This window comes from Sciurus vulgaris (assembly GCF_902686455.1).
Source record: "Sciurus vulgaris genome assembly, chromosome: 1".
In the NCBI taxonomy this organism is placed as follows: Eukaryota; Metazoa; Chordata; class Mammalia; order Rodentia; family Sciuridae; genus Sciurus; species Sciurus vulgaris.
Genome location: NC_136461.1, coordinates 121,072,693 through 121,099,742, shown reverse-complemented (window position 1 = coordinate 121,099,742; position 27,050 = coordinate 121,072,693). Strand labels below are relative to the sequence as shown.

At 44.7% G+C, this 27,050-nt stretch overlaps 1 protein-coding gene across 4 annotated transcripts in view; it reads left to right on the top strand.

Moving 5' to 3' along the window:
* Positions 1-24,333, top strand: part of CFAP45 (cilia and flagella associated protein 45) — a 29,105-nt gene extending 4,772 nt beyond the window's left edge. Inside the window, exons 2-12 of one of the 4 annotated variants that reach the window (XM_079102228.1) lie at positions 2,442-2,517; positions 5,050-5,192; positions 7,030-7,174; positions 7,712-7,882; positions 9,017-9,195; positions 11,377-11,506; positions 16,369-16,515; positions 20,033-20,146; positions 20,702-20,895; positions 23,572-23,796; positions 24,134-24,333. In XM_079102228.1, coding sequence (XP_078958354.1) covers positions 5,128-5,192; positions 7,030-7,174; positions 7,712-7,882; positions 9,017-9,195; positions 11,377-11,506; positions 16,369-16,515; positions 20,033-20,146; positions 20,702-20,895; positions 23,572-23,796; positions 24,134-24,212 — 1,449 coding nt within the window. In that variant the 5' untranslated portion in view covers positions 2,442-2,517; positions 5,050-5,127 and the 3' untranslated portion in view covers positions 24,213-24,333. Of the gene's footprint in view, positions 1-972; positions 2,518-5,049; positions 5,193-7,029; positions 7,175-7,711; positions 7,883-9,016; positions 9,196-11,376; positions 11,507-16,368; positions 16,516-20,032; positions 20,147-20,701; positions 20,896-23,571; positions 23,797-24,133 lie in introns of those variants that run through there. The other 3 variants (XM_079102226.1, XM_079102227.1, XM_079102229.1) reach the window with 3 other exon arrangements.
* Positions 24,334-27,050: the final 2,717 nt, after the last annotated feature.

Sequence of the window (27,050 nt, the reverse complement as noted above, 5' to 3'; positions counted from 1 at the left end):
CATGATCTGGAAAACGTGGATTGGTAGAGTGACTTGGAGCAGGGCAGATGTGTTTCCCAAAGGCATCCATTTCTATCTGGTGTGCATGCCTTGAGAGTCATCTTGCTCAGCCTCGTTCATTGCTCTTCATCAAATGTATATTGGGTTCCCACTGTGTGTCAGGCACTGCATGTTTTTTTTTCTTAATTATGTACAGAACTCAGACCATCCTTCATGATCCAAAGCCTCTTCCATCTTTTCCAGTTATTCCCAATGTTCAGTCTCAATCCCATCTACTGCAGTTTCTGTTCATTTCCTTTTATTCTATTTTTGGTGGAAAGAGGAGCAGTCGCTCACCACCCACCATATAATAACCCTTCTGAGGCTGTTATTAGGCATCCTCAGGGCTGCTATATTTACCTTTTAATAAATCCAAGCTTTTCTGCTTTGCTGTATAGGGGCTGCCTGAGGATGTAAAGGGAGGTTCCATCTTAAGCTTTTTGCTGGCTGTGCCAGGCAGCAAGGGAAAGGCACACACAGCAGTGCTTATTGTTCGGAACAGAGCCAGCTGGAGAATAATTGCCCAATTTAGTGTGAAAACCCGATACAGGTGGAACAGGTGCTAGGGGGGTCTGGTTGGTAATGGCAGATCAGAGAGCTTTCACAACAGTGTCCGGGGTTCAGTGACCTGGAATGCATGGTTCATTTCTGTTTACCCTGTCCTCTTGATGGCTGCTGATTCCCAGGCTTGGAGGGACCCAATATACCTAGTCCATTCCCCCAAGGTAGCCCAACTTACAGGGCGTGTGTTGTGTGTGTGTGTGTGTGTGTGTGTGTGTGTGTGTGTGTGGTGGGGTGGGGTGGGGTGGGGTGGGGTGGGCATGGGCTTCTCCAAAGAGAGATTTGAATCAGTTTTAGATTAAGCCTGGAGGTGGGTGTGGTTGGTGCATCCCTGTAATTGCAGGGACTTGGGCAGGGGATGGGGTGGGCTGAGGCAGGAGGATCACAAGTTTGAGGCTAGTCTTGGTGACTTAGTATGACCCAGTCTTAAAATAGATAGAAGGGGCTGGAAATGTAGCTCAGTAGTAAAGCATCCCTGGGTTCAACTCTCAGTACAGAAAAAAACAAAAAACAAAAAAACAAAAACCCTGTAGAAACTGTCTCCTAAAGATTGGATTGGTTAATCCTCTTGTAGTTGGATTGACCTTGTGGAATTGAGGTTGTGTGAGTTGGGATCCTTGATTATAAGTAACATAGAAAGACTCTAAAGTAGAAGGGAATGTGTTGAGAGGATTTTGGAGAGCTCACTGATTTTACACCAAAGTTGGGAAACTAGGCTTGGAAAACAGGAACAAACAGATGGCTGGAACCAAGGCCCAAATCAAAAGTAGAAAGGATCTTGCAAGGCCCCTTGATGCACCGTTGTCCCCCAACACTGCCAGCTTTAAATGCAGGGTGCTGCTACTTGTGTTTTTATCATTGTTACCCCTGACTCTGGGTATGGCTGCCCATGTTGCCTGTCAGAAAGACTTACTTCATTCTGCTTCTTGCATCAGTAGTTCCCTAGGCATTGTGAGCTTGGGATGCCCAAGTAAGGAAGAGAAATACCTGGTGTTTTCTGTTTCTGTTGTTGGAGATGAGTCCTGATTCCCACAATGATTGGAAGGAAAAATTTGCCAAACTTAAGAAGATCCTGGGACTTAAATGATGAACGCACACAAAAGAGTTGGAGAGAAAAAGCCACATAGTGGATATTATGAACTGGTTAACTGGTTTGCCTGACTGTAGCTAGTAATCATTCATCATTCATCCATAGCCTAAAGTGTATTAAGTTGCCGACCAAATGCCTAGTAGTGGGGGAAGTACTTTAACATCCTTTGTATCCTCTGAGCCTCACCATGACCTTGTGAGATTGCAAGGCATGAAGGAGGTCAAGTAATATGTCACTTGTGAAGGGGGCCTGGAGCTGAAGCTGATAAGATTGGAGGCAAAGAAAACACTTTACATTTCTGGGGAGACAGCTTAAATCGCCTCATGAGAGGTTGTTCTTATGGGGAAACTGGAAGCGCATAAGTAATGAGTTGAAGTGTCGTTCCTTTCCTGCCATCCAGGGACAGATTTTCTTTATCCTTTCTTCCATGCTGCATGACCAGTTTGGCCTTCTTCAGCTTCAGGGACTACAGAAATGCTCCTTTTTACATAGCCAGTGTGCCTAGTCTCTGCTGAGGGACTCCCCAGTTTCTTGTGGGGATGTTGTCTACCTATTGCTGTTTGTTTCCTGTGTTTCAGGGCTTACACAAATGCTTTCCTTAAGTTTTCTCACATGCCTACCCTTCTGTTCCCAACATGGGCTGACAGTGTTTTCTGCCCAGAGTCTGAGTGATGAACCCAATTCTTTTCTTCTTCTTACAGCCGCTAAGCACAACTGGCATCTTGAGCTCCTCTTCTTCCGCTTCCAACAGGTCACGAAATAGGACTCGCTATCGAACCAAAGCTGTGAACTCTGAGGTAGACGAGAGCCTCTTTGGAGGTATCAAGGTAACCCTCAGAGCTGGGTGTTGTGGTACACACCTGTAATCCCAGCAGTTTGGGAGGCTGAATCAGGAGCATTGAGTTCGAGGGCAGCCTGGATGACTTAGTGAGACTCTGTTTCAAAATAAAAATTAAAAAGAACTAGAGATGTAGCCCAGTGGTGGAGCACTGTTGGAGTCCATCTCTAGTACCAGGAAAAAAAAAAAAAAGTAGCCCTCAGTAAGCCCCTCCAGGTATCTGCCACCTGGGCAGTGACCCAGACCAGTGTTGCACAGGTCAAAATCATCACACTTTCTTATGTAACTCTCAGACTGAGAACAAAGGGGAATTCTGAGATCAGCACTGTTGAGCTCTGATCTCTAGTGTGGCCTGTGTAAACTGGGGTGACTTCTTTCCTCTTTGAAGTCCTGATGTCTTCATAGTATTTAAGATTGGGTGTGATATCAAAGGGAGGCTCAGCCACAGAGAGCTCTGTAGTTGCTCATTGAGAGCTTCAGGATGAACCAATTGAGGGCTGGTGGGCACAGCTTGAAGACATAGAGGAACTTCTTTCTTCTTCACCCAAGAAGAGCATCAGAGTACAGCCTCCTTCTTTGCTTGCTCAAATGAAACAATTACTTAGCTTTGGGAAATGGGCAGGTTTTTATTTGCAAACCTCATCCAGACTATGAGGTTGACAATCCCTTTAGTCAAGAAAAGGAGAGCTAGAGACTTCCTTTGAAAAATTTTGATGTACATGAAGGTCCATAGGAGAGAAGTAAGAGAAGGAAGGAGAAATAGAGAGTAAGACATGGAGAGTGGGATTGTGAAAGATTAAGAGAAAGAGATGAGACAGAAGAAAGAGAGCAGCGAGCTGGACATGGTGGCACATGCCTGTAATTCCAATGAACTGAGGAAGGGAGGCAGGAAGATTGCAAATTTGAAGACTGTGTGGGAAACTTAGTGAGATCCTGTCTCAAAAATTAAAAGGACTGAGGATAAAGCCTAGTGGTACAGTGCTCCTGAGCTCAATCCCCAGTACCAAGGAAGGAAGGAAGGAAGGAAGGAAGGAAGGAAGGAAGGAAGGAAGGAAGGAAGGAAGGAAGGAAGGAAGGAAGGAAGGAAGGAAGGAAGGAAGGAAGGAAGGGAGGGAGGGAGGGAGGGAGGGAGGGAGGGAGGGAGGGAGGGAGGGAGGGAGGGAGGGAAAGGAAAAGAAAAGAAAAGAAAAGAAAAGAAAAGAAAAGAAAAGAAAAGAAAAGAAAAGATTGTAGTGGTAGTGTGAATACCTCTGGCAGCTGGGAAGGTTGTGGAGAGGAGAGAACTTTTCAGAGGGTTCAAGATGGGCATCTTTTTCCATTTAGAAGACTCCTACTCTGTGGCAGTTTTCCTATTGGTAAGGGAAAGAATCAGAGGAATGCAATTTCACTTACATTTGGTTTTTGTTTATTTCGGGTTCATATGGAATTTTCTAGTAATAGCAAAGAGAGGTTTGGAAATGGCCAAGTGCTCCAGGAGCAGTTGTGCTGGCTAATAAAAGGAAAAATGCTGGTCCTATCCCCATTTCTTTGGCCTTAAGGGTGGGTGAAAGTCCAGGAAGTCCCTCAGCTGGCAGTAGGGGGCAGAAGTGGTCTATGGCATGACCAAGTGCTGCTTGCCTGGAAGCAGAGATGAGCACCAGGTGGCAGCAGGACTCAGCACTGTGTGCAAAGCTCTTAGGACAGGCAAGGCCACACCCCTGTCTCCTGTCAGGGTCCCAGTTGCTGCACTAATGACAATTGAATTCTCTGCTGTATTTAGTCATTCCCAGAAATAAGCGTTTTCTTGTTCTGTGACTCTGTCACAGTCAGAAGTTAAAAAAATTCATAATACAGATTAATATCTGTATTAATTTTTGCTGAATTCTGACTCCTTGACTTTCTCACCATATTGGATTTTAAGAGCATGCCTCTGCCATTAAGCTATGTGTAACTCCCTCAATATGGCTTCTTTTTGAGGATTCAAAGCAAATTATTTATTAGAAAGAGTTCAAAGGAATTAATTATTAGAAATAATTAAAATTATTAATATTTTAGACTATATTAGTCTGTAACAAATCGTATTGCTTCAAACTCACAATATGATACAGGAGAGTTAATTATTCCTTCTTTAATACAGGAGAATCTGTTATGAAGAGAGGAGAACCTAGAGCCCAAAATATATTTTTCATTCCTGATGATTTTAAAGTCGGGATAGATACATGCTAGCAACTCTTCTCCTTCCTCTCCTTGCCACTATCCCTAATCATGCTGTTCTTGTGAGTAACTACACAAGAACAGGAAGCCTGGTTCTTAGAAGAGTCAGCCAGTACAGAACATCTGGCTGTGTTCAAATAAAGAGCACCATGCTGCTTTCCCAGTACCGTGGCTACTCATGGTGGTCTTGCAGTCTGGGCCCAGCAAGCCTAATCTTCCACTGGTTGGGTCAGAAACTCTAGCGGAGAGGAAGGCTACATGTGAAGTTAGGACTGAACAGCAGGAAGTGGGGTGACCAGCTTCTAAAGCTCTCTTTCTGACTTCATAGCCCCTGACCCAGGGCCAGAGTGACAGCCCCATCGTGCTGCTCCGAGATAAGCATACTATCCGCAAAACTCTCACTGCCATGGGCCTGGACCACAAGCCAGAGACAATCCAGCTCATCACCCGGGACATGGTCCGAGAACTCATGTGAGTCTCCAGGGTCTCCCTCACTCAGCCTGCACTACCTCTGAAGATTTTTGCAGGGAGATGGGGAAACTCACCAGGTTTCATTCTGCCGGCCTAATCCCCACTTCTTTCCTATTCATTCTCCCCGTTCATTTCATGGTTTCTTTCTTTTTCTTCTTGACCTCTCTTGTTTCTCCCCTTGTATATACTATTGCCCATTATTCCCAACTGCTTTCTCTTCCCTTTCTTCTGCTGGCTAAAGGATCTGAGGAGATGGTAGAGGGGAGGTGCTTAGTGGGTGCTCTCTAAGTTTCTATTAGCAAACCTGGTAAAGGGAAGTGATCCAGATGAGTCACTTCCTCTCAGCTGCATTAAGAGTCTGAAGCAAAGGGAAACTGACCAGATGCCTAATTAGCCTGGGGCTCCTTCCCAGACTCTGAGGCTATCAGAAGGGCACCTTGGGTCTTTTGGGATTATCTCAGCTTTGCTTCTGACTGGAGCAGAGCCCTTGCATGGACCCCTCTTATGGGGCTCAGACCAAGCTCAGAAAAATGCAATGAGCCACCATGGCACTCAGTGGTTTAACTCTTGTATAAGTGCTTCACTCTCCGTAACTGTTCTTCCTAATCTGGCTCTACCTGCTAAAAACTTGAATTCCCAGGAAGTGCTGACTCTGGCATAAGCTGAGGAGCAACAGCTAGTACATAGTGCAGGAGCTGGGCCTGATCATAGCCCCATATTGAGTTTGGTCTGGCCAGCCCCAGCACATCCAATAGCCAGATGTGGTTAGCAGGCTATGCAGCCAGGTCTGGGGCCCTGAAAAAGGCCTTCTTTGGAATGGTCTTGTGCTGAAGATGCACTGGGAATCAAGTGCTGGTCATTTCCCCAAGCTGCTGTCTTAGATTCAGATCCCTCCTGGTTACTCCAGATCCAAATTCTTTTGGGCCGTGTCCCCAAATCTACTTACTCATTTGGTCTACCTCTTGGATATCCCCTCCCCCAACACACACTGGTTTTATTAGATGAGGTTTCACTTCCTGTCTCATACTGTCTGCGTCTTATTGCCTTGTACCTGTTAAATTGCCTCACCCAGAAGCAGCTTTAATTCCCACTCCCCAGCTGCTCCCTCCCCCATCTTTAATGTATGTCATTTGTTTGTAATCATTATAATTAGCTATAGATTTGTTGAATGCGTTGGGCAGCTACAAGGGGAGGTCTATAGACATGTCTCCAGCAGTTGTTGATCAGAGATTTTAATTAATATTTAGGGTTCAAAGCTTCTCTATAGGCTGGATGGGCAGGGATGTTTAGATTTCTCACTGGCATCTATTTCAACCTTGTCTGGCGTCCCCTTGCCCTTTTTATGTCATTAGGAATTATCTATTTTTAAAGTTCAATTCAACAGCTTGGTTTTGAGTGATCACTCAGTACCAATCACTCTGCCAGAGACTAGGCCACCAGTGTGATTAAGACAGAGTTTCCATCCCTTTGGCCAGGATATAGGCAGAAAGAACAGATTGTGGTGGGGACTCAGAGGAGGAGGTGATCTATGGGGCCTTGTGGCAGGGTGGGCATGTGTGAACATAGGGGAGGGTCTTGGGCAACAGAACAGAGAAGGTAGCATATGAACTGGACCTTAGAGAAAGAGAACCTAAAATGTCACTTTTTAGTCTTCATTGCTTACCTGAAAGCCCTTTTCTCCACTGATCTGTGCAGTTGCAGTCTCTCCTATCATTGACCAAGTTCATGCTGGAGAGTTAGCATGGCGCAGGGAGGGGAAGAGAGCAGAGGAGTCTGGAGCAGGGTGCCCAGGGCTTTGGCTCTCTCTCCTCCCTAACTCCATTCATTCCTGTGTTAGTGTCCCGACAAAGGATCCCTCTGGAGAATCCCTAATCATCAGCCCTGAGGAGTTTGAGCGAATCAAATGGGCATCCCACGTCCTGACCACAGAAGAAATGGAGGCCAGGGAGCAGGCCTTCAAGAAGGAGAAGGAAGCCATTGTGGTAGCTGACTTCCCTAAACTTTGACCTCTGCAGATGGGTGGCAGAATAGAAGTGTTCAGGGGATCTGGGCAAGGTGGCACACACCTGTAATCCCAGTAACTCAGGAGCCCGAGGCAGGAGAATTGCAAGTTCATGGCCATTAAATGATCCATTAAAATAGAAAGGGCTGGGGATTTGGCTTAGTGGTAAAGAACCTTGCCACTCCAGGTTCCATCTCCAATACCACACAAGAAAAGAAGAAAAAGTCCTGGGGAGAGGATAGCATCTCAAGATGAGGTGAGAACTAATCCTAGTTTGAGGATCCTGAAGAGAACTAATCCTAGTTTGAGGATCCTGAAATGAGGGGTGAATGTGTACTTAAGAAATGTTGCAGAATGAAGATCAGAGAAATGCCTGGGATAGGGGTTACTTGGGCCAAGGGGGAGAGCAGAGAATGAAGCCAGGTTGTGAAACTCTCAGTTCTGATGGGTTGGTGATGGGCTGAGGCACAGAGCACAGGGAATAATTCCTCCACCGATCCAGATTCACCTCCTTTAGGATGCAGTGACGACACGCAAGAAGATCATGAAACAGAAGGAAATGGTGTGGAGGAACAATAAGAAGCTCAGTGAACTGGAGGAGGTGGCCAAGGAGCGGGCCCAGAACCTCCTGCAGAGAGCTGACAAGCTGCGGATGGAGCAGGAGGAAGAGCTCAAGGACATGAGCAAGGTGGGTGTCCTCATCTTACTGTCACTTTCTCCTTCCTCTCATTCACACACAGGGCTAGGTGAGGAAACAGTGGTTGGTGTGGGGAGTTGGAGGGTGAGCTGGGGAGCATGGGAGAGTTATACAACCCAAAGTAGTTGTGATCAGAGAGGACCTGCTTTGCTGTGTGACCTTGAGTAAGTCACTGGGCTTCTCTGAGGCCTCACTTCCTTCATTTGCAAAATGAGGATGATAACACTATTAAGTAGAATTATTGGCATGATTAAATAAACTAAGATGTAGGAGAGCCTTTTTGAACTGTGATTCATAAACAAATATGAGTATATTGCTTTTATTTTTATCCTGCTAGTTCAATTCTGGCCACAGAGGGTGGTCGAGGCAATGGGATTTGTTTTGAAGTGCCCAGAGTGCTTCCTTTAGCTGAAAGCATAAAGACCAGGGACTCATTTGAAATTCTATTTTTTTTTTTTTTTTTTTTTTGTGGTGCTGGGGATCGAACCCAGGGCCTTGTGCTTGCAAGGTAAGCACTCTACCGACTGAGCTATCTCCCCAGCCCTTGAAATTCTATTTTGTAATTCATTTGCACGCGGTTAATTTCCTGATCAAATGAAAATGTTGACTCCCAACACCTTCATCTCTGATTTCTGTCTCAGGTAAATCTTTTTTACATGTATCTCCTTTTATTTTCCAAAGTTTTTCCATCTTGGTTTTTATAGATAGACCCATGTTTTTCATCCCTTTTTGTATTTTGTTGGGTTCTTCCAGCTTATACTTCTAGATTGTTTAACTTCATTGATCTTAACTTGGTGTCCGTGGGTCCCAAAAGATGATCCATTAACCTCCAAACACTATAGTACTTTTTTTTTTTTTTTTTTACTGTAATACCTTGAAAGAATCTATTCCGGTCTATTCTTGCACAGATACTCGCACCTAGTAGGAACCCAGAAATTTATAAGGGGAAAGCAAATACCAGAATGTTCTTGCTTCTCTGGATTTGTGATCAGCTGTGCACATTTCCAGTATACTCCAAGATACTCTGCTTCCATTTCTCCCCCTTAAACTTCCACAAACCTACAGGGCATCCCTGCCTATCCTTGCCCCCAGATCTAGTGTCACAATTTGGTCTCCACTCCCTAGATTATCCTCAATGCTAAGTGCCATGCCATCCGGGATGCCCAAATCCTGGAGAAGCAGCAGATACAAAAAGAATTGGATGCAGAGGAGAAGCGATTGGATCAGATGATGGAAGTGGAACGGCAGAAATCTATTCAAAGGCAGGAAGAACTGGATAGGAAGAGGAGGGAAGAAAGAATACGGTAAAGATGTGGTTTTGGCATTTCTCCTTTAAGTCATGTCCATATCTCTTGAGGTCCATGTAGCCCAGCAAAGAGGGAGGTGGTGAGGTCTGGTGGTCAGTATCATCTGCTACCCCTTATGGAGTGATGCAGTTCCTAGAAGTTTTTTTTTTTTTTTAATTAAAATCTTGTTTATTTTTACAGACTGCATTTTGATTCATTGTACACAAATGGGGTACAACTTTTCATTTCTATGGTTGAATACAATGTAGATTCACACCATTCATGTAATCATACATATACATAGGATAATACTGTCTGTTTCATTCTACTATCTTTCTGTCCTCCACCCCTTCCACCCCATTTTCCTCTACACCTTCCAAAGTTCCTTCATTCTTCTCTTCCCCCAGTCACCGCCCCTCGTTATAAGAATCCTAGAAGTTTTAAAGCTTATTTCCAAGATCATAATAGGTGCTTCTCAATCTGACCACAATTCAATCTCCTTGTCAAAGGTTTATGATTTTTTTTTTTCAGTACTGGAGATTGAACCCAGGGGTGCTCTAACACTGAGCTACACCCTCAACCCTTCTAATTTTTTATTTTGAGTCTCATTAAGTTGCCCAGGCTGACCTTGAACTTGTGATCCTCCTGCCTCAGCCTCCTGAGTAACTGGGATTATAGGTGTCTACAGATTCATGACTTTTGTTCCATCTTTTTTGACTACCTTTCTCTTTCCTTTCCCTCCTGGAAAATGCTTTTCCTTTCTTTAGTGTGTGACTTTGCTGTCACCTCCCCTGATAACCCTCCCTTACTTCACCAGGCAGGTTTAGTGACTTCCTTGTCTGTACCCCATCATTCTGCATTTATACTCTCAGGTACCACTTCTAGTGTTGTGTCTCCCTGACCCTCACTAGACTTAGTGAGCTTATTGAGCACAGAGGTCCTGCCATTCATTTCTGAAGCTCCTGGGCCTAGCAGAATGTTCAGCCTGGAATAGGTGCTTAATTCATATTAGAATGAATAAATTCATTCCCTTTTTCATTTTGCAGAAAAGAACAAATCCTAGGGTAGGTAAATTATAGAATCATAGTGTCCTAGAGTTAGAATACCAACCATACAATACATGAATTACTTTTATGAGCAGTCTTCCTGTCACATTGAATGGCAGTTTTATCTAAAGAGAACTGTATTTTGTTCTCTTGAACCATTCATCTCTGTGCTTCTAGTAGGTACCCAGTAGACCATCATAGGGTCCCAGTTAAAGTTTATTTAGTGGCTGAGTGGCTGTTTACCTTCTGCATAAATACCTCCAATAAAGGAAAAACCTCTGCTTCATTAGGCAGAGCTAATGATTTGACCCGGTCCTTATATTGAGCCCAGTCATGCTTCCATGTAAATCTTTGGTTTGCTGTTCCTGTTTATTTCATCTGGAGTGTGAATCCATTCAAGTGCTCCTTCTGAATGTAAATCTCATATAGCTTCCCTTGTTTCTTATTCTAATCTTGTCTTCTCCCATTCTTCCATTCTTGATTCATGTTGTGGGGTTCAAATGCTTCCAAGTTTATTGACATCCCAGTATACACAGGGATCCCTGGAAGTGCTGATTGTAGACTCACTCTTTCTGCTTCTTACTGTTGAGCTAGGGCTTTGCTCAGTGGAAAGACTTGGTCAGACTTAGCCCTATCTACCAGCAGCTGACAGTCTTAAACTTGAGAGAGAATGTAAAAAAGACAGTTGTCACACTAGGCGTGGAAAGGGGTGGGAAGACAAGATAAACTGAGTGATTGCAGAAGCACTAGAGGAATTAGTCTTTTAAATTCTGTGCAGTTCTGTGAGGCTAGCATACCATGCTAGCTCCCATACTCTGAGAAGACTTGGGAAGAAGCAGGATTCCAGAAATTAGTTACATATTGAAAAAGAGAAGCTGTATTAAAGTGTCGGATGACTCCTGGGCAAACAGATTGAATGGGAATCTCAGGAAGGGTGGGTCCCCAGAGCCAAGATCTGAGAAAAGAAGGACTGATCCCCTAGGACATGCTGGGGAAGGACTTTGGTCTGGACCCACAAAGCATATCCATGTTAAGAGGCACGTGTCAAATTGTCCCATGAAACCTCCTATCTTGGGGATTATTTGGATAGAGGTTAGAGCAGAGAGACATGGACCCATGGTTTCTGAGACAGTGTGGTACTGTTCCCTCCCAGAGGAAGACGGCAAATTGTGGAGCAGATGGAAAGGAACCGGGATGAGCGATCTCTGCTTTCAGAGCAGCGGGAGCTGGAGAAGGAGCAGATGCTGGAGTATATGGAACAGCTCCAGGAAGAAGATCTGCGGGTAACAGGGCTGGACAGGTCATGCCAAGTTTCCTCCAGCAACAGCAACAAAGTACTCCAGGATTTTGGGATTTAGGGTGTGGACTGATTTCTGTTAGGCACAGGCTCATTTCATAACATCAACCTTTTAATGTCATGTTAAATATTTATTTGGCCATGGTACCATGCTGGGGGATGAGCAGTGATTTGGATAGATACTGTTCCTGCCTCCTGGGGACTTTGGGTCCTAGTGACATATCAGTGTGAACAGACACATAAAGAAAATATACTGGCTGCATGCTTTGCACAAATAAACTTAGGGATGTTGTATTGTCCTCCCTCAATTATCTAGCTCTATTATATACTTTGGATGAACAGCAGCAATGTCTAGTTCCAGGCTCCCTGTTGTTACCTCATTCAAAGTACATAGCATCCCATTGTCATTAATTGTGTTGTGAAGCCAAACCTTTTCTTCCTGTTAGCCCCAATAAAATTAGTAGGCATATCTATTGCAAAACAAAACAAAACGAAACGAAACAAAAAACTGATGAAATACCTGCCCAAACTAAGTAGATTAAACACTCCTCTTTTATTTGCCTTATCTGATCAGTTGCAGTATACAAAAGCCTGTAGCACAGTGAGGGGACACAGCAGGGATTTGGAGCATTTGTTTTTTCCTTTCAATTTTTTTATTTAAAAAAATTACACAATAAAGCATTGTATCACACCCATAAACTCTTCACTTAGATTTAACAATATTAACAATTTGTTTTAGTGGCTTGTTTCTATCTTTCTTTTCTTTCTTTTTTAGTACTAGGGATTGAATCCAGGGAGCTCTACCACTGAGCTACACTTCTAGCCTTTTTCATTTTTAAATTTTGAGACAGGGTTTCACTAAGTTGCCCAGGCTCACCTCAAACTTGAGATCCTTCTGCCTCAGCCTCCTGCGTAGCTGGGATTACAGGCCACTTCTCCTGGCTATGACTTGTTTCTTTCTAGGTGTATATACATATTTTGCTAATTGTTAATCTAGTTTAAATTGCAGACATCTTGACTTGTAGTCATCAATTGCGTCAGTCTGCATTTCTGAAGAACCAGGGCACTCTGACATATCAATAATACCATTATCATCCTCCATCGAAAACTCTAATCTAATGATTCCCTATTGTCACCTAATATAAAATTCATATTCAAATATCCTCAGTTGTTCAAAAATGTATTTTCAGTTATTTTCTTTCCAAACCAGGCTCCAATCAAGGTTTGCACATTACAGTGGTTAAGTCTCTTTTGTCTGTTTTGATTTAGAAGGCTTCCCTCATTTGTTAATTCATTTATTGTTTAAAATGTATTTTCAGTTTTAATTGACACATAGTAATTGTGCATCTTTATGGGGCACATAAATGTACATTACACATTGTATACATGCATGATTGTTCATTGCATGTATATGATGTATAATGATCAGAGCAGGGAAACTAGCCTATCTATCACATCAAATATTTATTATTTCTTTGTGCTGGGGACATTCAAAATCTTCCTTACTAGCTATTTTGATATATTCCATTAATTGTTGTCAGCTGTAATTATCCCTCTGTGCTACGGAACATAGAAATGATTCCTCTTATTCACTTGTGTCCCTGTACCCATTAACTGTCTTATCTCTCCCAACCCCTTCACCATGCATTCATTTTTATAATACTGATATTTTGAAGCATCCAGGTCATATGCCTTAGGCAAGCTTTTTCTTTTTTCTTTTTGGTAGTTCTGGGGATTGGACCCAGGGCCATACCTACACTAGGTTAGTGCTCTACCACGGAGCCCTAGCCCCAGCCCCAGGTCATGTATCTTAAAGAATGTCCTGCATTGGGTTGTTGATTATTTCTTCATGGTACCATTTAATTGTGGAACACATTTTTTTCATATCTTCTCCATGTTTATGGATGATAAGCATCCATAAATGTACACCAGTGAATTTGATAGTGGTGATTGACTGGGGACTATAAAGTCTCACAGTCCCACAGGTGGGAGACTTCAAATTATGAAGGTTCTCAGATCACCTGCAGAGTGAGGAACCAGCGTGAAGAGTCGGGTGAAGATCACCTGGATAGTTGGAGAAGTAGGGGCACATAGCTTTGTGAGGTGCTTGAGAAGGAGACTGAGGGGGTCAAGAAGACAGAAATACCTGGCCAAGTTATTTCAGTTCCTGGTGCAGGAGAGAGGGAGTGAGAGAGGGTCAAGAAGGAGAGGTATTGGGCAAACATGCAGGGAAGGGAGTAAGAAACAAAACTGGAAAACCCAACTAGATGGTGGGGAATTGGGATTGGTGGCCTCACTAGGAAGTTTCAGGAGTCAGTGAGTCAACACCATTACACTGATGTTGTGTCATTGTCCTTTGGATGTCCTTCCAATAGGCACTCCCCGAGTCTCCAGGAAGTATTATTAGGCAATTTTAGGGCAGAACCCTGTGCCTCACCAGCTTTAGAGCTGTCTTGTCATCTCAGGGGATGCAAGAGCAGCTTTCCCACCTTGCTAGCAAGATGGAGAAAGAATGAAGGTTGCTTTGAAGTCTTCAAAGATGAGAAACAGGGAAAGTCATTTTGTTCCTTGGAAATGAAATGAACCAACCAAAACAACAAACCAGAGAGTACATAAATAGGCAAAGAAGTAAGCAAAGGAATACATAATTGTATATATGTTCTGGATCAGAGGTCAGCAGCTTACTTAGCTTTGAGTGTCAATGACATTAAGACATGGGGTGGCAATGGCAGGCTTGAAACTGGTGGGAAAAGAAAAAAAGGGAGAAGGGGAAAGGAGTGTGAGAGTTGGAGAGGGAGAAAAGGGGAAGAGTGGAATGAGCAAAGAAGGACAGTGAGAGTGAGGGAGTGTTCACAGCTATGACTCATGTACCATGTGAACTTGAAGGTGATGGTTGCTGTGCTTCCCTGGCTCAGAGGCTTTGAGGAAGAGGGAGTCCTGAACTGGGCTGTGAGCCAAGCCATGGAGGAGGACACGCAAGCAGGGTTGCCTGGCCTGAGTGTATCAGGGCAGAAGCTGGGCTGAGGAGGAGCTGGAAGGCCCAGAAAGGATTTGGTTTCTGAAGAAATGGAGGGAACTGGGAATAGTGTGGGTGATAGGGTGAGTTGGTGGGTAGGAGAATTTGAAGCAAGGAGTCTGAGACTGATCAGAGGTGCTGGGTTGAGGGCAGCTGCACAAGATTCCAACACCCCTTTACTTTGTGACCCGAGAATGTGCCTAGGCTCAGAACATCAGATCATTGGGAAATTTGGGGGACTTGGGGCTGGAAAAGGCAGGGGTTCTTTCCTTAGAAAGAGTCTTATCACTCAGGGTCATGTTGGTACTCTACTCTCCATTGCTCAGAAACACATGTTTCTGTGTCTGATTCCCCCATCCCTTTCTCATGTGCCACTCTCTGTAGTTCTCATTTAGCAATAGTTAGTATTGCTGTTTTCCTTAAGTTGAGCTAGATACTTTGGGTGAAGAGAGGGGATGTGACACAGGTACATGTCCTCTAGCTGGGACACAGTGAACACATATGAAATGAACAGGACCCCACAAGGTAGTGTATGATCAATTCTCAAGAAATGTGGCATCACCTCTGCAGAGGGAATTCAGAAATGGAGAGAGAACGGGAAGTTGGAATAATCCAGTATGATTTCCAGAGGAGGGTAAAACTTTAAGACAAAGTGGGTTTCGAAATTCTGGCTTTAGGGTTTATTAGCTGTGTGATGTTGAGAAAGTCAGTTAATGCTGGGCACCAGTTTATTCATGTGCACGAGGCCTACCTTTCCTGGTTTTTAGATAGACTTAGGTATTAAAGATAGTCTATACCACCGGGTGCACACCTGTAATCCCAGTGGTTTGGGAGGCTGAGGTAGGAGGATCCTGAGTTCAAAGCCAACCTCAGCAGAAGCAAGGTGCTATGTAACTCAGCGAGACCCTGTCTCTAAATAAAATACAAAATATAGGGCTGGGGATGTGGCTCAGTGGTTGAGTGCCTCTAAGTTCAATCCCTGGTACCAAAAAAAAAAAAAAAAAAAATGCCTATGAAAAAGTGACCCAATGAATAAAAAGTATTCACTTAGGGGAATACACACACACACACACACACACACACACACACACACACACACACACATATTTAGATACATTTTTTTTTAATTATAAAGATTTTTTGGGGGGCAGTACTGGGGATTGAATGCCAGGGACACTCTACACCAAGCTACATCCCCAGACTTTTTTGCTTTTTGTTTCCTGACAGGGTCTTGCTAAATTGCCCAGGCTGGCCTTGAATTTGTGATCCTTCTGCCTCAGCCTCCCGAGTGGCTGAGATTATGACCTACACCACCACATTCCATGGGGCAATATTTATTTTCTTAGTTATTACTGCTGAATGGAGATTGAAAGTTTGTGTTTATCAGTAAAAAATAAGTGAAAAAATAGAAAATTGGGATTTAAAATAGAAGGAAATTGAAGGCAGGAGGCTGTTAACAGGAGGAAAACCACACAACTAAGATTTACATAATATGTAGGGGTCACGGAATAGAAGTTTAAGAGCCTTCACTTCCTGAAAGTGTATGGCAATCCAGAGGTGTCAGAGGCCATAACAAACTCAAGTTGGATGAAGACTGTGAAGAGGTCATTTGATAGCAGTCATTGATAACCCTTCAAAGAACAGGTTTTGGGCTGCAGGCAGCACAGCTGTCCCCTGGCTCCATTTGCATCTGTCTCTCTCTCTCTCTCTTTCTCTCTCTCTGTCAGAGAGGCAGTAACTTTTTTTTTTTTTTTTTTTTTTAATTGTCAGAAAGATAGTAGCTTTCTGTCTCACCTCCTTTGACTCACAGGCTTTCTTGCTTGCACTGGCAGGACCTGGAACGAAGGCATCAAGAGAAACTGAAGATGCAGGCTGAGATTAAGCGCATCAATGATGAGAACCAGAGACAGAAAGCAGAGCTGCTGGCTCAGGAAAATTTGGCAGACCAAATGGTGATGGAGTTCACCAAGAAGAAGATGGTAAGAACCTGGTTTCTGATGACTGGGACCTCTGACCAGGAATGACATGTTTATAACCAGGAGAAGAGGGCCTGGGTGCTAAGGGGATTCCAGTAGAAGGCAGCCACGTCTCCATTCTAAAAATGTACATCCTTTGTTCAAGGGCCTGGCTTTTTTTTTCTCTTCACCTTGGCCAGACTTGTTCATTAACAGAGAATAGCCTAGAAAGGACAACCAAATTCGTGTGTTATTATCCTCATTAACACCTTCATTTAGAAATTGGTATGTGGGTCATGTGCTAGAAGGGAAGTAAAAGAAAATGATTGGTGAAGGTAAAGATTTTGTAGATTCCTCATGACTTGGTACCTCCATAAATTTCTTGTGAGTATTGCTACATTGAGCATCCTGTATTGTGTGTTAGACTTGGAAAATAAAGATTTTTTCTTCCCCTTGCAAATACAACCTATAGGAACAAAGGCAGGGTGAAATAAAGAGCCACGTCTGCAAATGGTTGTGGGTGGCTGTAACTCACAAATGTGTGGACTCCTTCTGGGGAAGAACTGAGTGACGAAATGATTTGGGTCTGTGGAGAGTGCAAAAAAAGCCTTGTAAGCATAATTTAGAGTGAACGTGGGTGTAGGGAAAAAGAGGAAGAAGTAATCAAAGTGGCAGGAAAATTATTTCTTCATGTGTCAGTCTTGTCTCCCCTGCAAATTTCAAAGTTCCACGATGACAGAAAACATTACACTTTTCTGTGTTCCTTTATGGTGGGGGTACTTCATGAAGGGTGGGAGAGGATGCGTTTGTAATTTTTTTTTTCTTGTGGTACTGGGGATTGAACCCAGGGCTGCTCTACCACTGAGCTATACCCTCACCCCTTTTTATTTTTATTTTTTTTATTTTGAGACAGGGTCTCACTAACTTTCTGAGACTGGCCTTGAACTTGGGATTTTCCTGTCTCAGCCTCCCAAATAACGGGGATTATAAGCATTTGCCACTGAACCTGGCTTGTGGTTATAATTTGGAAAGGCATACTTGGTATGCCTATTTATGCTGAACATGAAATCACAGAAAACAAAAGTCAGGAAAGCTCATTTATTGACTTTAGTTTTCTTACTGGATTTTGGGTGTATGCAAGTAATGAAGCAAGGATGCAAAATTGCGACAATAGATGGTTTGCACATAACAATGACTACATAACCACCATTTATTGAGCATTTAGACTGTGTGTTTAAGCTCTGTGCTAAGTGTTTTACATGTGTTATCTCATTTATTTTATGTTTTGTGGTATTGGGGATTGAACTCTGGATCTTACACATGCTGGACAAGTGCTCTACCATTGAACTACACCCCCATCTCTAAGGTCTCATTTCATCTTTACACTAGCCATGGGAAGTAGCCATTGATTGATTCAGAATATACTGAATGCTTCAATGTGTGTCCAATATCAGACTAGGCTGAGAGAGCCCAGAGTAAAGCAGCGTTCATTGAATGGAATGCAACAGTGGTTTCCTGGAGTGGGTGATGTGGTGATAATGAGTTAATTATGTGCAGGAGTCAGTGAAAAGATTTGCTGGCTGCAGCGGAGAGTCTGTGGTGGTCATGATGAGAAAGGAAGGTGGTGAAATGATGCTGAACAGCTGTGAGCCGTTGTTGGCGGATGCCTTGGACCTTGAGGGAAACTGGTAGGGTATGATGAGGAATCATAGATTCCTGAGCAGGAGGGAAATATGTCTTGTATTCAACCATGGAAAGGATATTGGCCGGGTGATGCTGGGAGAGGCTGGAGGCTGGCAAAGGGATCAGATACTTGGGCATATCTATAATCTACTATAAGTGTCTTAAGTGCAATCACAAATCACTTAATGATGGGATACATCCTAAGAAAGGAGTCATTAAGTGATTTCATCATTGTTGAACATAACAGATTTATGCCAACTAAGATGGCTACAACACCATGGGTGATATTATCTTATGGGACCATCATCATATATGTGGTAGGTCACTGATTGCAACATACTGTGTGACACATGACTGTATATCACTAGCCCTTCCCCTCCCAATGGTGCCTGTTACTGCAGCCAGAACTAACCCTTCAGAGCTAAAGGCAGAGATGGGTTGTGGAAGCATCCTAAGTTTCCTGCCCTGCCATCTAGGGCAAGGTAGAACAAAGGAACCAGCTGACACAGTTGAGCAATGGCCCATAAGTAGACAGTTCTTTGGGCAGATGAATGAGGGATAAGAGCTGGCATGTGGTGCACACCTGTAATCTCAGCAGCTCAGGAGGCTGAGGCAGGAGGATCTTGAGTTCAAAAGCAGCCTCAGCAACTTTGTGAGGCACTTAGCAACTCAGTGAGACCCTGTCTCTAAATAAAATATAAAAAAGGGCTGGGGATGTAGCTCAGTGGTTAAACACCCATGGGTTCAATACTCAGCACCAAATAATAATAATAATAATAAAAATAAAAGAAAAGAGGGATAAGAAAGGTTCCTTATAGGAAGATTACGTTTCCATTCAATCTTTGTCATGCATCTCATGATTGCTTAAGAAATAGTGGTTGGTAGGTGGGCACAGTGGTGCATGCCTGTGATCCCAGGGACTTGGGAGGCTGAGGCAGGAGGATCACAAGTTTGAGGTCAATCTGGCAACTTAACAAAACCCTCAGCAACTTAGTCAGACCCTGTTTCAAAATAACAAAAGGATATAGGTCAGTGGTAAAGCACCCCTGGGTTCACTACTCAGTACAAAAGAAAAAGAAGGAGAAGAAAATAATAAAAGAAATAGTGGTTTAGAAGCTTTAGGGATATGCGACAGAGGTGGTAAAGGGAAATGCTTTTGATGGTTCAATCCTCAGGTATCTGTGAACCACTGCAGAATCGCCCAAAGCATGGTTGGCTGTTTGCCCAGGGACTAATGAGATAAACTTCACCTGCACTGCACTTTACAAGACAGGCAGGGAGCCACAGTTGTTACTTGGGCTAGTGGCCCTGCAACTTGAAGATTGTCTGTGATGTAATAGAAGGAGTATGAAAGTTGGGCTCAGGATGCCTGTATTCAAATCCTGTTTTGTAATTTACTGTCTGGGTGATCTTAGACAGGATCTTTGATCTCTATGATCATCAGTTTTCTCATCTATACTATCCATATCATGAGATCAGAATTGCCTGATATAATGCCGGGGAAAGCCTTTTGTCAACAATGAAGCATTTTTATTTTCATTCATTTCTATATTTATTTTGCTTTTTTAAATGTACTGGGGATTCAGTCTGGAACATTCTACCTCTGAGCTACATTCTCAGTCCTTTTTAAAATCTTATTTTGAGGTCTCACTAAGTTACGGAGGTTGTCCTTGAACTTGCAATCCTCCTGCCTTAGCCACCAAGTTGTCAGATGTGTACCATGTGCCTGGCCTCTTTCACCTATATTAAAAGAAGCAGTAGGGGAGATATTGGAAAATGTGTTGCTGGGACCCTGTGGTCTGGGCAAGGCCGGGGCAATGAGAACTAGTCTGTCTATGAGGCCTTTTCTTCCCTGCAGGCTCGAGAAGCTGAGTTTGAGGCTGAGCAGGACAGAATCCGCAGGGAAAAAGAGAAGGAGATCACCCGCCTGAGGGCCATGCAGGAGAAGGCCCAGGATTACCAAGCAGAACAGGTGCCTGCTTCTTTTCCCTTTTGACTTCCCTTTGTCTCTCCCATTCCAGCAGATGTGCCTTTGACAACCTATAAAGTAACCTCAAGGATGGAGGTATAAAAGAGGGGATGCATGCTATGTAGGCTTTAGTAGACTGAGAAGGAAGTGTGGGCCTGCCCCTAATGCTCGTGGCAGCAAGGCTTGAGCAGAACTATGACTTAAGATTTGAGAGAAAGTCTTTGGCTGCTACATAAAGAACTTTCTACCTTAACTGACCAATGAAATATCACAAGAGGAAACTATGGCAGCTCCATCATAAGCAATTTTTAAAATTAGAAGCACTGAAGGTCTGCCTGGAGGTGTTTGAGGAACAGGGAAAGAACTGGAATGAGTAGGGTAGAAGGACAAGATGACTCCTCAGGGTATCTTCTGACCCAACAGTTTCTATGCTAGGATTCCATTTATTCTTTCCTAAAATAATTTGCTGCCAGAGAAGTCCATGGTGCTTTAGAAAACAGGCTAAGATATCTGTACCTGGGGTTTTTGTGTGCTGTCACTGGCCCCCTGCCTTCCCAGGATGCCTTGCGGGCCAAGCGCAACCAGGAGGCTGCGGACCGAGAGTGGCGCAGAAAGGAAAAGGAAAATGCACAGAGGAAGATGGAAACTGAGGCCAGGCTACGGAAAACTCGTATGGAACAGGTGGCTTTCAAGGAGCACACTCTAGCTGTTCAGGTGCAACGGGACCGGGATGAGTTCGAGAGGATTCTTCGGTAGGAGGGGCCTGGGAACCTTGGCTTCCTGTCTGCAATGTAGTGGAAAGCGTATGGAATATGCAGCAGGGCTGGGCCATATTGCATGGAGAGGAGCTGTCTGGCATTTTAACAGATGCACATTCGTCATGACCGAGTTGGTGCAGTCACTCTAACTAGATGGGTGGTTGAAATATTTCAGACACCCCAGGCATTCAGGAGTGGCCTATAACCCCAGATACTCAAGAGACTGAGGCAGGAGGATGGCAAGTTCAAGCTCTAGGCCAGCCTTAGCAACTCAGGTCTCTCGTCTAATGAGACCCTGTTGCAAAAATAAATAAATAAATACACTGAAAAAAATAAAAAGACCTGGAGATGTAACTCAGTGGTAGAGTGTCCCCTGGGTTCAATCCCCCGTATGGCCCAAAACAAACAAACAAAGACCCCCACAAAAACCAACCCAAACAAACAACAACAAAACACTCAAGTATTTTATGATTAAAGAATTTGAAAATAGCAACTGGAAGTGTTTAAGGAATTGTGGGTTATTGGAAATATTTATCCTGGAGGAGTAAAATGTAAATAAAGGTATAAATCTAGTCCTTTCTGACTCTTCCCCATGTCTGTCTGCTAATTAGTGATGAAACTTCAAGCAGGAGAAGGTTAGGGGAGACAGAAGAACCTCAGTCATTAAGGGTTGTGTCACTGGAGTAGGACTTTAAATGGAGTCTTTGCCATTGATTTGACAAATATATATTAAGCACATCCAGCAAGGCTCTTTGCTGGATGCCATGGGGGGGCATTAGAAATTAATAAGCACTACTTTTTCCTATTTTGTAGGAAGGATGTTAGAGGTTCATATTTGGACCTCACCTATATTCAGCCATCTTTCCTGCTCAGAAGCTCTTTATCCTTTTATTTGTGTATTATCTTTTGGCTCAATGGTAATTCTGACACATAAGTGGAAGCTAAATGTTCATATCCGTCACTGTTCTGACCCTCCCCCAAAGCAGTCAGTAATCACAGGTACCTTTGATTTTCCTTTCTGCTCTATTTCCTACCGATTAGATCTGTTACCACTGGATCTTGCTTAACTGGGAACAGCTTCCTTTTTGTTCTGGTTCAGCCTAAGATCAAAGTTTTTCAAAAGGAAAAAAAAAGAAAGAGACAAAATTGAATTTGGGGAATATGAAATTACAGAAATTATGCTTAGATAAGTAGAATTTGAACAGTAGGACCCTGTTTTCTTGGTCTCCATGCTATAGGACTTTTCTCTTTATCTTGTTTCAGTTGTGGTATTCAGTTGACCGGGCCATCTAGACCCCTAGCAGAGGCAGAGCAGATCTCCACAAAGCTCTGTCCTTGCCAGAACCAGACTCCTGGTCTTCTATAGAGTTGCAGCTCTTGCTTGTTCCCAGTGGCTGTGATGCCCTTTGGGACTCTAACTTTCCCTGCCCTCAGTTGTGCCGATGGTCACTGGACACCTGGTAAAGAAGGCAGCTTCCTAAATGCTCCCAAAGATTTTGCTGTAGGACTCCAGATTGCTTTCCAGATGTCTCCCCGCTCTTCTCTGGCCTTAATGCTCTTGGACATCTGTGTGCCTTTAGCAGGCACTAATAAATATTAATGGAATGAAATTAAAGTCCTTTGCCACTGACCCATTTGTCTTTGCTTTGCTTGTTTTCTTGAAGCATATGCACTAACCAGTTATTAAAGTTGGACCAGTCCTTTGTAGAAGTTCAACTTTTACCCGCTGTCCTAGGTTAGCATCTAGACCTAGTGTCTCCAGGCCATGTGACCTCCATGATGGCTACCTTTTCTCTAAGAGTGCCTCTGCCACAGCTAGCAATTCAAATTTTCCTACTTCAAAAATATGACCTAGACTGGGATATGGTTCAGTTTTAGAGTCCTTGCTTAGCATTGTGGGAAGACCCCAGTTCCATTCCTAGTACCACCACCAAACAAACATAAAACAAACCCAAAGTATTGCCTACATAGACTCTCCCTGTTTTTGGACAGAGGGATGCCTTTAGCTCTCAGCCTGTTGATTAAGCAGAAATAGCCTGATCTATCCTACCAAATGGTGCTTAGAAATGCCTGGACCTTTAAAAAAATACAGATATCTAGGCTCTACCACAAATTGTGATTTAAATGGTGTGTGGTGCAGCCCAGATATCAGTATCTTTTGAAATCCTGCAGATGATTCTAATATGCATGCAGATTGTTAATGTTATTATTGTTAGGAAAGGAAAGAAGGGAGGAGAGGAGGAAGATAGGCAAGAAGATATATTAGAACAAGCTGGAGAGGAGTTATGCATTATTATGAGGGAAGAGTAGGAAAAATAGCTCCCAGTGGGTGAAACTCTGGTTGTAGGACCAGCTACATAATTTGCAGAGCCCGATGAAAAATTAGACTGTGGAGCTCCTTGTTAAAAAATTATTAAGAATTTCTACACCGTGACAGCAGAGCATTACGCCAGGCCTGGGGCCCTTTTAAGTATGCCCATGACATACAGTTGTATGATCATGAGGCTGGTTCTGGCTGGCGGGAGGAGGCAGAACACATGGTGGCTGCCTTCATGCTAATCCCTGAGTTGCAGAAGAAGCTGGCTGGAGCCTGGAGGGCTGTGGTCTCTGAAACATGTCCATTAGAGGAGCTCAGCTTAGACCATTCCACTCATTGTGTCCCTCCCCCAGGGCTCAGAGAGAGCAGATTGAGAAGGAGCGACTGGAGGAGGAGAAAAAGGCCACAGAGCGCTTACAGCATGCCAATGAGCTCCGTCGCCAGGTGAGAGAGAACCAGCAGAAGCAGGTGCAGAACCGGATTGCCACCTTTGAAGAGGGTCGGCGCCTCAAAGAGGAGGCCCAGAAGCGGCGTGAGCGCATTGATGACATCAAGAAGAAAAAACTTGAAGAGTTGAGGTGCACTGGGCTCCTTTCTTCCCTGGCTCTTCTCACCTTCCCCAAAGAGATTGCATGGTAGTCCAGAAAGTGCAGATTTGGGGATGGAGGGGCTGACAGGTGTTTAGGGAGGGACCTTTCTCCTGGCCCTCTAAAGTGGGCTCCAGCAGAAGGTTCTGGACTGGGTCTTCCTGGCTTTCTGGGAGCTCCTTGGCAGTATACTGGCTTGTGGATGGATTATGGGAATAGGTTGGGGTGCAGGTCCCCAGGTTCTGTAAACCTCACCTGGAGCCTGCTTTCTTCTGCCTCAACTGTGGTCGAATACCTTGCTTACACCCTCCCTGCATTTTCCTGACAGAGCCACTGGCCTTCCTGAGAAATACTGCATTGAAGCTGAGCGCAAAGCCAACATCCTGCCCACCACCTCTGTGAACTGAGGGGGAGCCTCTGTGGCCCTCAGGATGCCTTTGGGGGACGGATTCTGCCCAGTCTCTGGGTGTCCTTAATTGCTGCTAATCTAGACATTTCATAGTTATGGATTAAATCTATTGTACTTTTCTAAGGAACAGCTCTTTTGTGGGGATATAGCTGCTACAGGGGATTAAAGGTGGAGAAAAATAGGTTATGGGGACCAGGTATGGTGGTCCACACTTGTAATCCCAGTGACTTGGGATGCTGAGGCAGGAGGGTCACAGATTTGAGATCATCAGCCTGGGCACCTTAGTGAGACCCTGTCTCAAAATTTAAAAAAGGGAGGGGGACTGGGAATGTAGCTCAGTGGTAGAGCACCCCTGGTTTCAATCCCTGGTACCACAATCAATCAATCAATCCATCCATCAATAAAAAGGTTATGGGGACCCAAGTGTGGGCCATGTGATGCTCAGGGGCAGGGAGTGGGAGGATTCTCTCTTGTATTGTCCTTCCTAGACTAGAGACCCATTTGTGCTGGGTTCTCCAGGCTTTTTTTTGCCATCCCCTGTGGTGTCCACTTGCCTCACAGTCTTGTCTCTGCATCTATTCTGCACCCAGTTTGGAGGCATTTCAAGGCACTGAGGCAGAACTGGAGATGCTCTCTTGGGGAGGGCTGGTGTGAGGGCTGGGTGGAGTGAAGCTGGGGAGGGAGGACCAGGGCCAGCTGATGTAGAGCTCTTCCAAGACTCACAGCCATGACTCACCACATCTGTGGAGGGGGGTGGTGTTTGAACTTGGAGTCCACAGCTCCTGTCTCAGTGCTCTCCTGCTGGAGCCCTTTCAGCTCCAGGTACTACTGCAACACAGACACCTGCCCCATCCCCCACAGGCACGCCCGGGCACCCAGCTCCTCACCCAAACACAGTGCCCCTTCACTCATGTGGCTGAGTTCTCCCCAGTCAACTCCATTCCCATAAGTGGAGCTCCCTAAAGCCATTTTTCTGTTTTAACTTTCCTCACTTTCCCCCACACTACTCTATTCACACATTCAGGTACTTACAGGGTGCCTGCCATGTGCCAGGTACCCTCTGAGCACTCCGTGACTACAACAGACCTGGTGCCCCTTCCTGGAAACCTCTTGTTTGTGCCAGTCTTCTGATTCTCCACACCCCTCCCCCAGATTCTATGTACCTGTAGAATAACCTCAGCCTTTTTGGAAGGACCCAGGGGATCATGTGGAGTGGGAGAGCCAGATTCCAATGATGGAGCCACTTCCTGGTTTTGTATGCCCTGGGGGAGGGCTTCCACCTAGCTCCCATAACTCTTGTGCCCCTCTGCTCCTCCCCACCCACAGGGGTTTGCTTCTTTTCTCAGATCCAAAGCCCAGTCTTGTCTTCCTCCATGCATCCTGCACTAGAGGAGGTAGAGGACAGCTGCTGGGTGCGTCCTTGGTGTTTGCAACGCCGGGTTACAAGGGCCTGGGGCAAGAGTCCTCTTTTCATAAGGGCCCAGGGAGAGTCAGCAAGCTGCTTCCTGTGCTTCCCCGTCCTCAGGACTGTGCAGCTGTCCCAGGTACCCTTTGCACCTTCCCTACCAGGGAAGACTGTTTCCCCACCCAATCAGGTGGGCAGGCCCCAGCTGTTTCGGGAAGAGACTTTCTCACCTTCCCCACTCAGCATCCCTAACTGCAACCAGCTGATACCTTCCCCTCTTAGGGTCTTGGGAGGACATGGTACCCAGCCCAGTTTGGGAGAAAGATACAGCAGTGCCACCAAGGATTCTGGCATAGTGACCTCATCTATTGATCCACTGAGACCTTCAAGGCCCAAAGAATAAGCCCTTACCTATCTTGGAGGACTCTCTCTCTCAGGAAAGTCAGAAAGAGCCTTTCCTTGGTGCCTCGAGTTTGTCAGCTGCACACCTGTCATCCATCTCAGGGTTGGAAAGAATGGGTCCCTGTGGAATGCAGGTATGGGAACCCATGTTGAAACAATGGGCTAGTTCACTGGTGGAAATCAAGGTTAGCATTTGACCAGAGCTGCTGCTGGTGAAAAAGCAGGTCTGTGGTGCTTGGCAGATCCCAAGGCCCAAGAATCAGACTATCTGGACAGGGCCTGGATACAGGGCAGTTATAGATTACATGGCTTTGGAGAAAGGAGAATACAGTCACCTCTGAGCAAGAGAAACTCAGAGTTCTCTTGGGGTTGCCCCTTCCAGTCTCTAAGAATTTCCTATCTTTGGCTGGGTGTGATGGCACATACTTGTAATCCCATCTTGCAATTTGGGAGGCTGGGTCAGTAGGATCACAAGTTCAAGCCCAGCCTGGGCAATTGAGGGAGACTGTCTCAAAAAAAAAAAAAAAAAAAAAAAATGGGGGCTGGAGATGTAACTCAGTCATAGAGTGCCCCTGGGTTCAATCCCCAGTACCAGAAAAAAAAAAAAAAAATTCTGTCATGAAATCGGCCCATGAAAGAGAGATTTGGTTTCTTCCCTCAGGATTCTTGAGAAGCGCTGCACAGGTTTCCTTGGCTCCAGGGCTAGCCTGGACTGTCAGCAGGAGCCTAGTTCCTAGAAGTGGGATACTTCTGAGAGTATGAGAATAGTTGAGATCGTAGCCAGCCAGCTCCACATGGGTATTTTTTATAAACCCTCTACCCCACTGGCTTGGGAACAGCCATGGGAATAGTTACAGAGAAAGTCTCCTGGCTTGAGTGGTGATTGGTGGATCAGGATTGTGACAGTAGTGGCAGAACCAGCAGGAGTCTGTGTGAGCTCAACTTGCGGAGTGGGGGGGTGGGGCCTAGGGACAAAGGAAAGAGAGAATGAGTGTGATGTCGAGGACTCTAATGGGTCCCCCATACTCA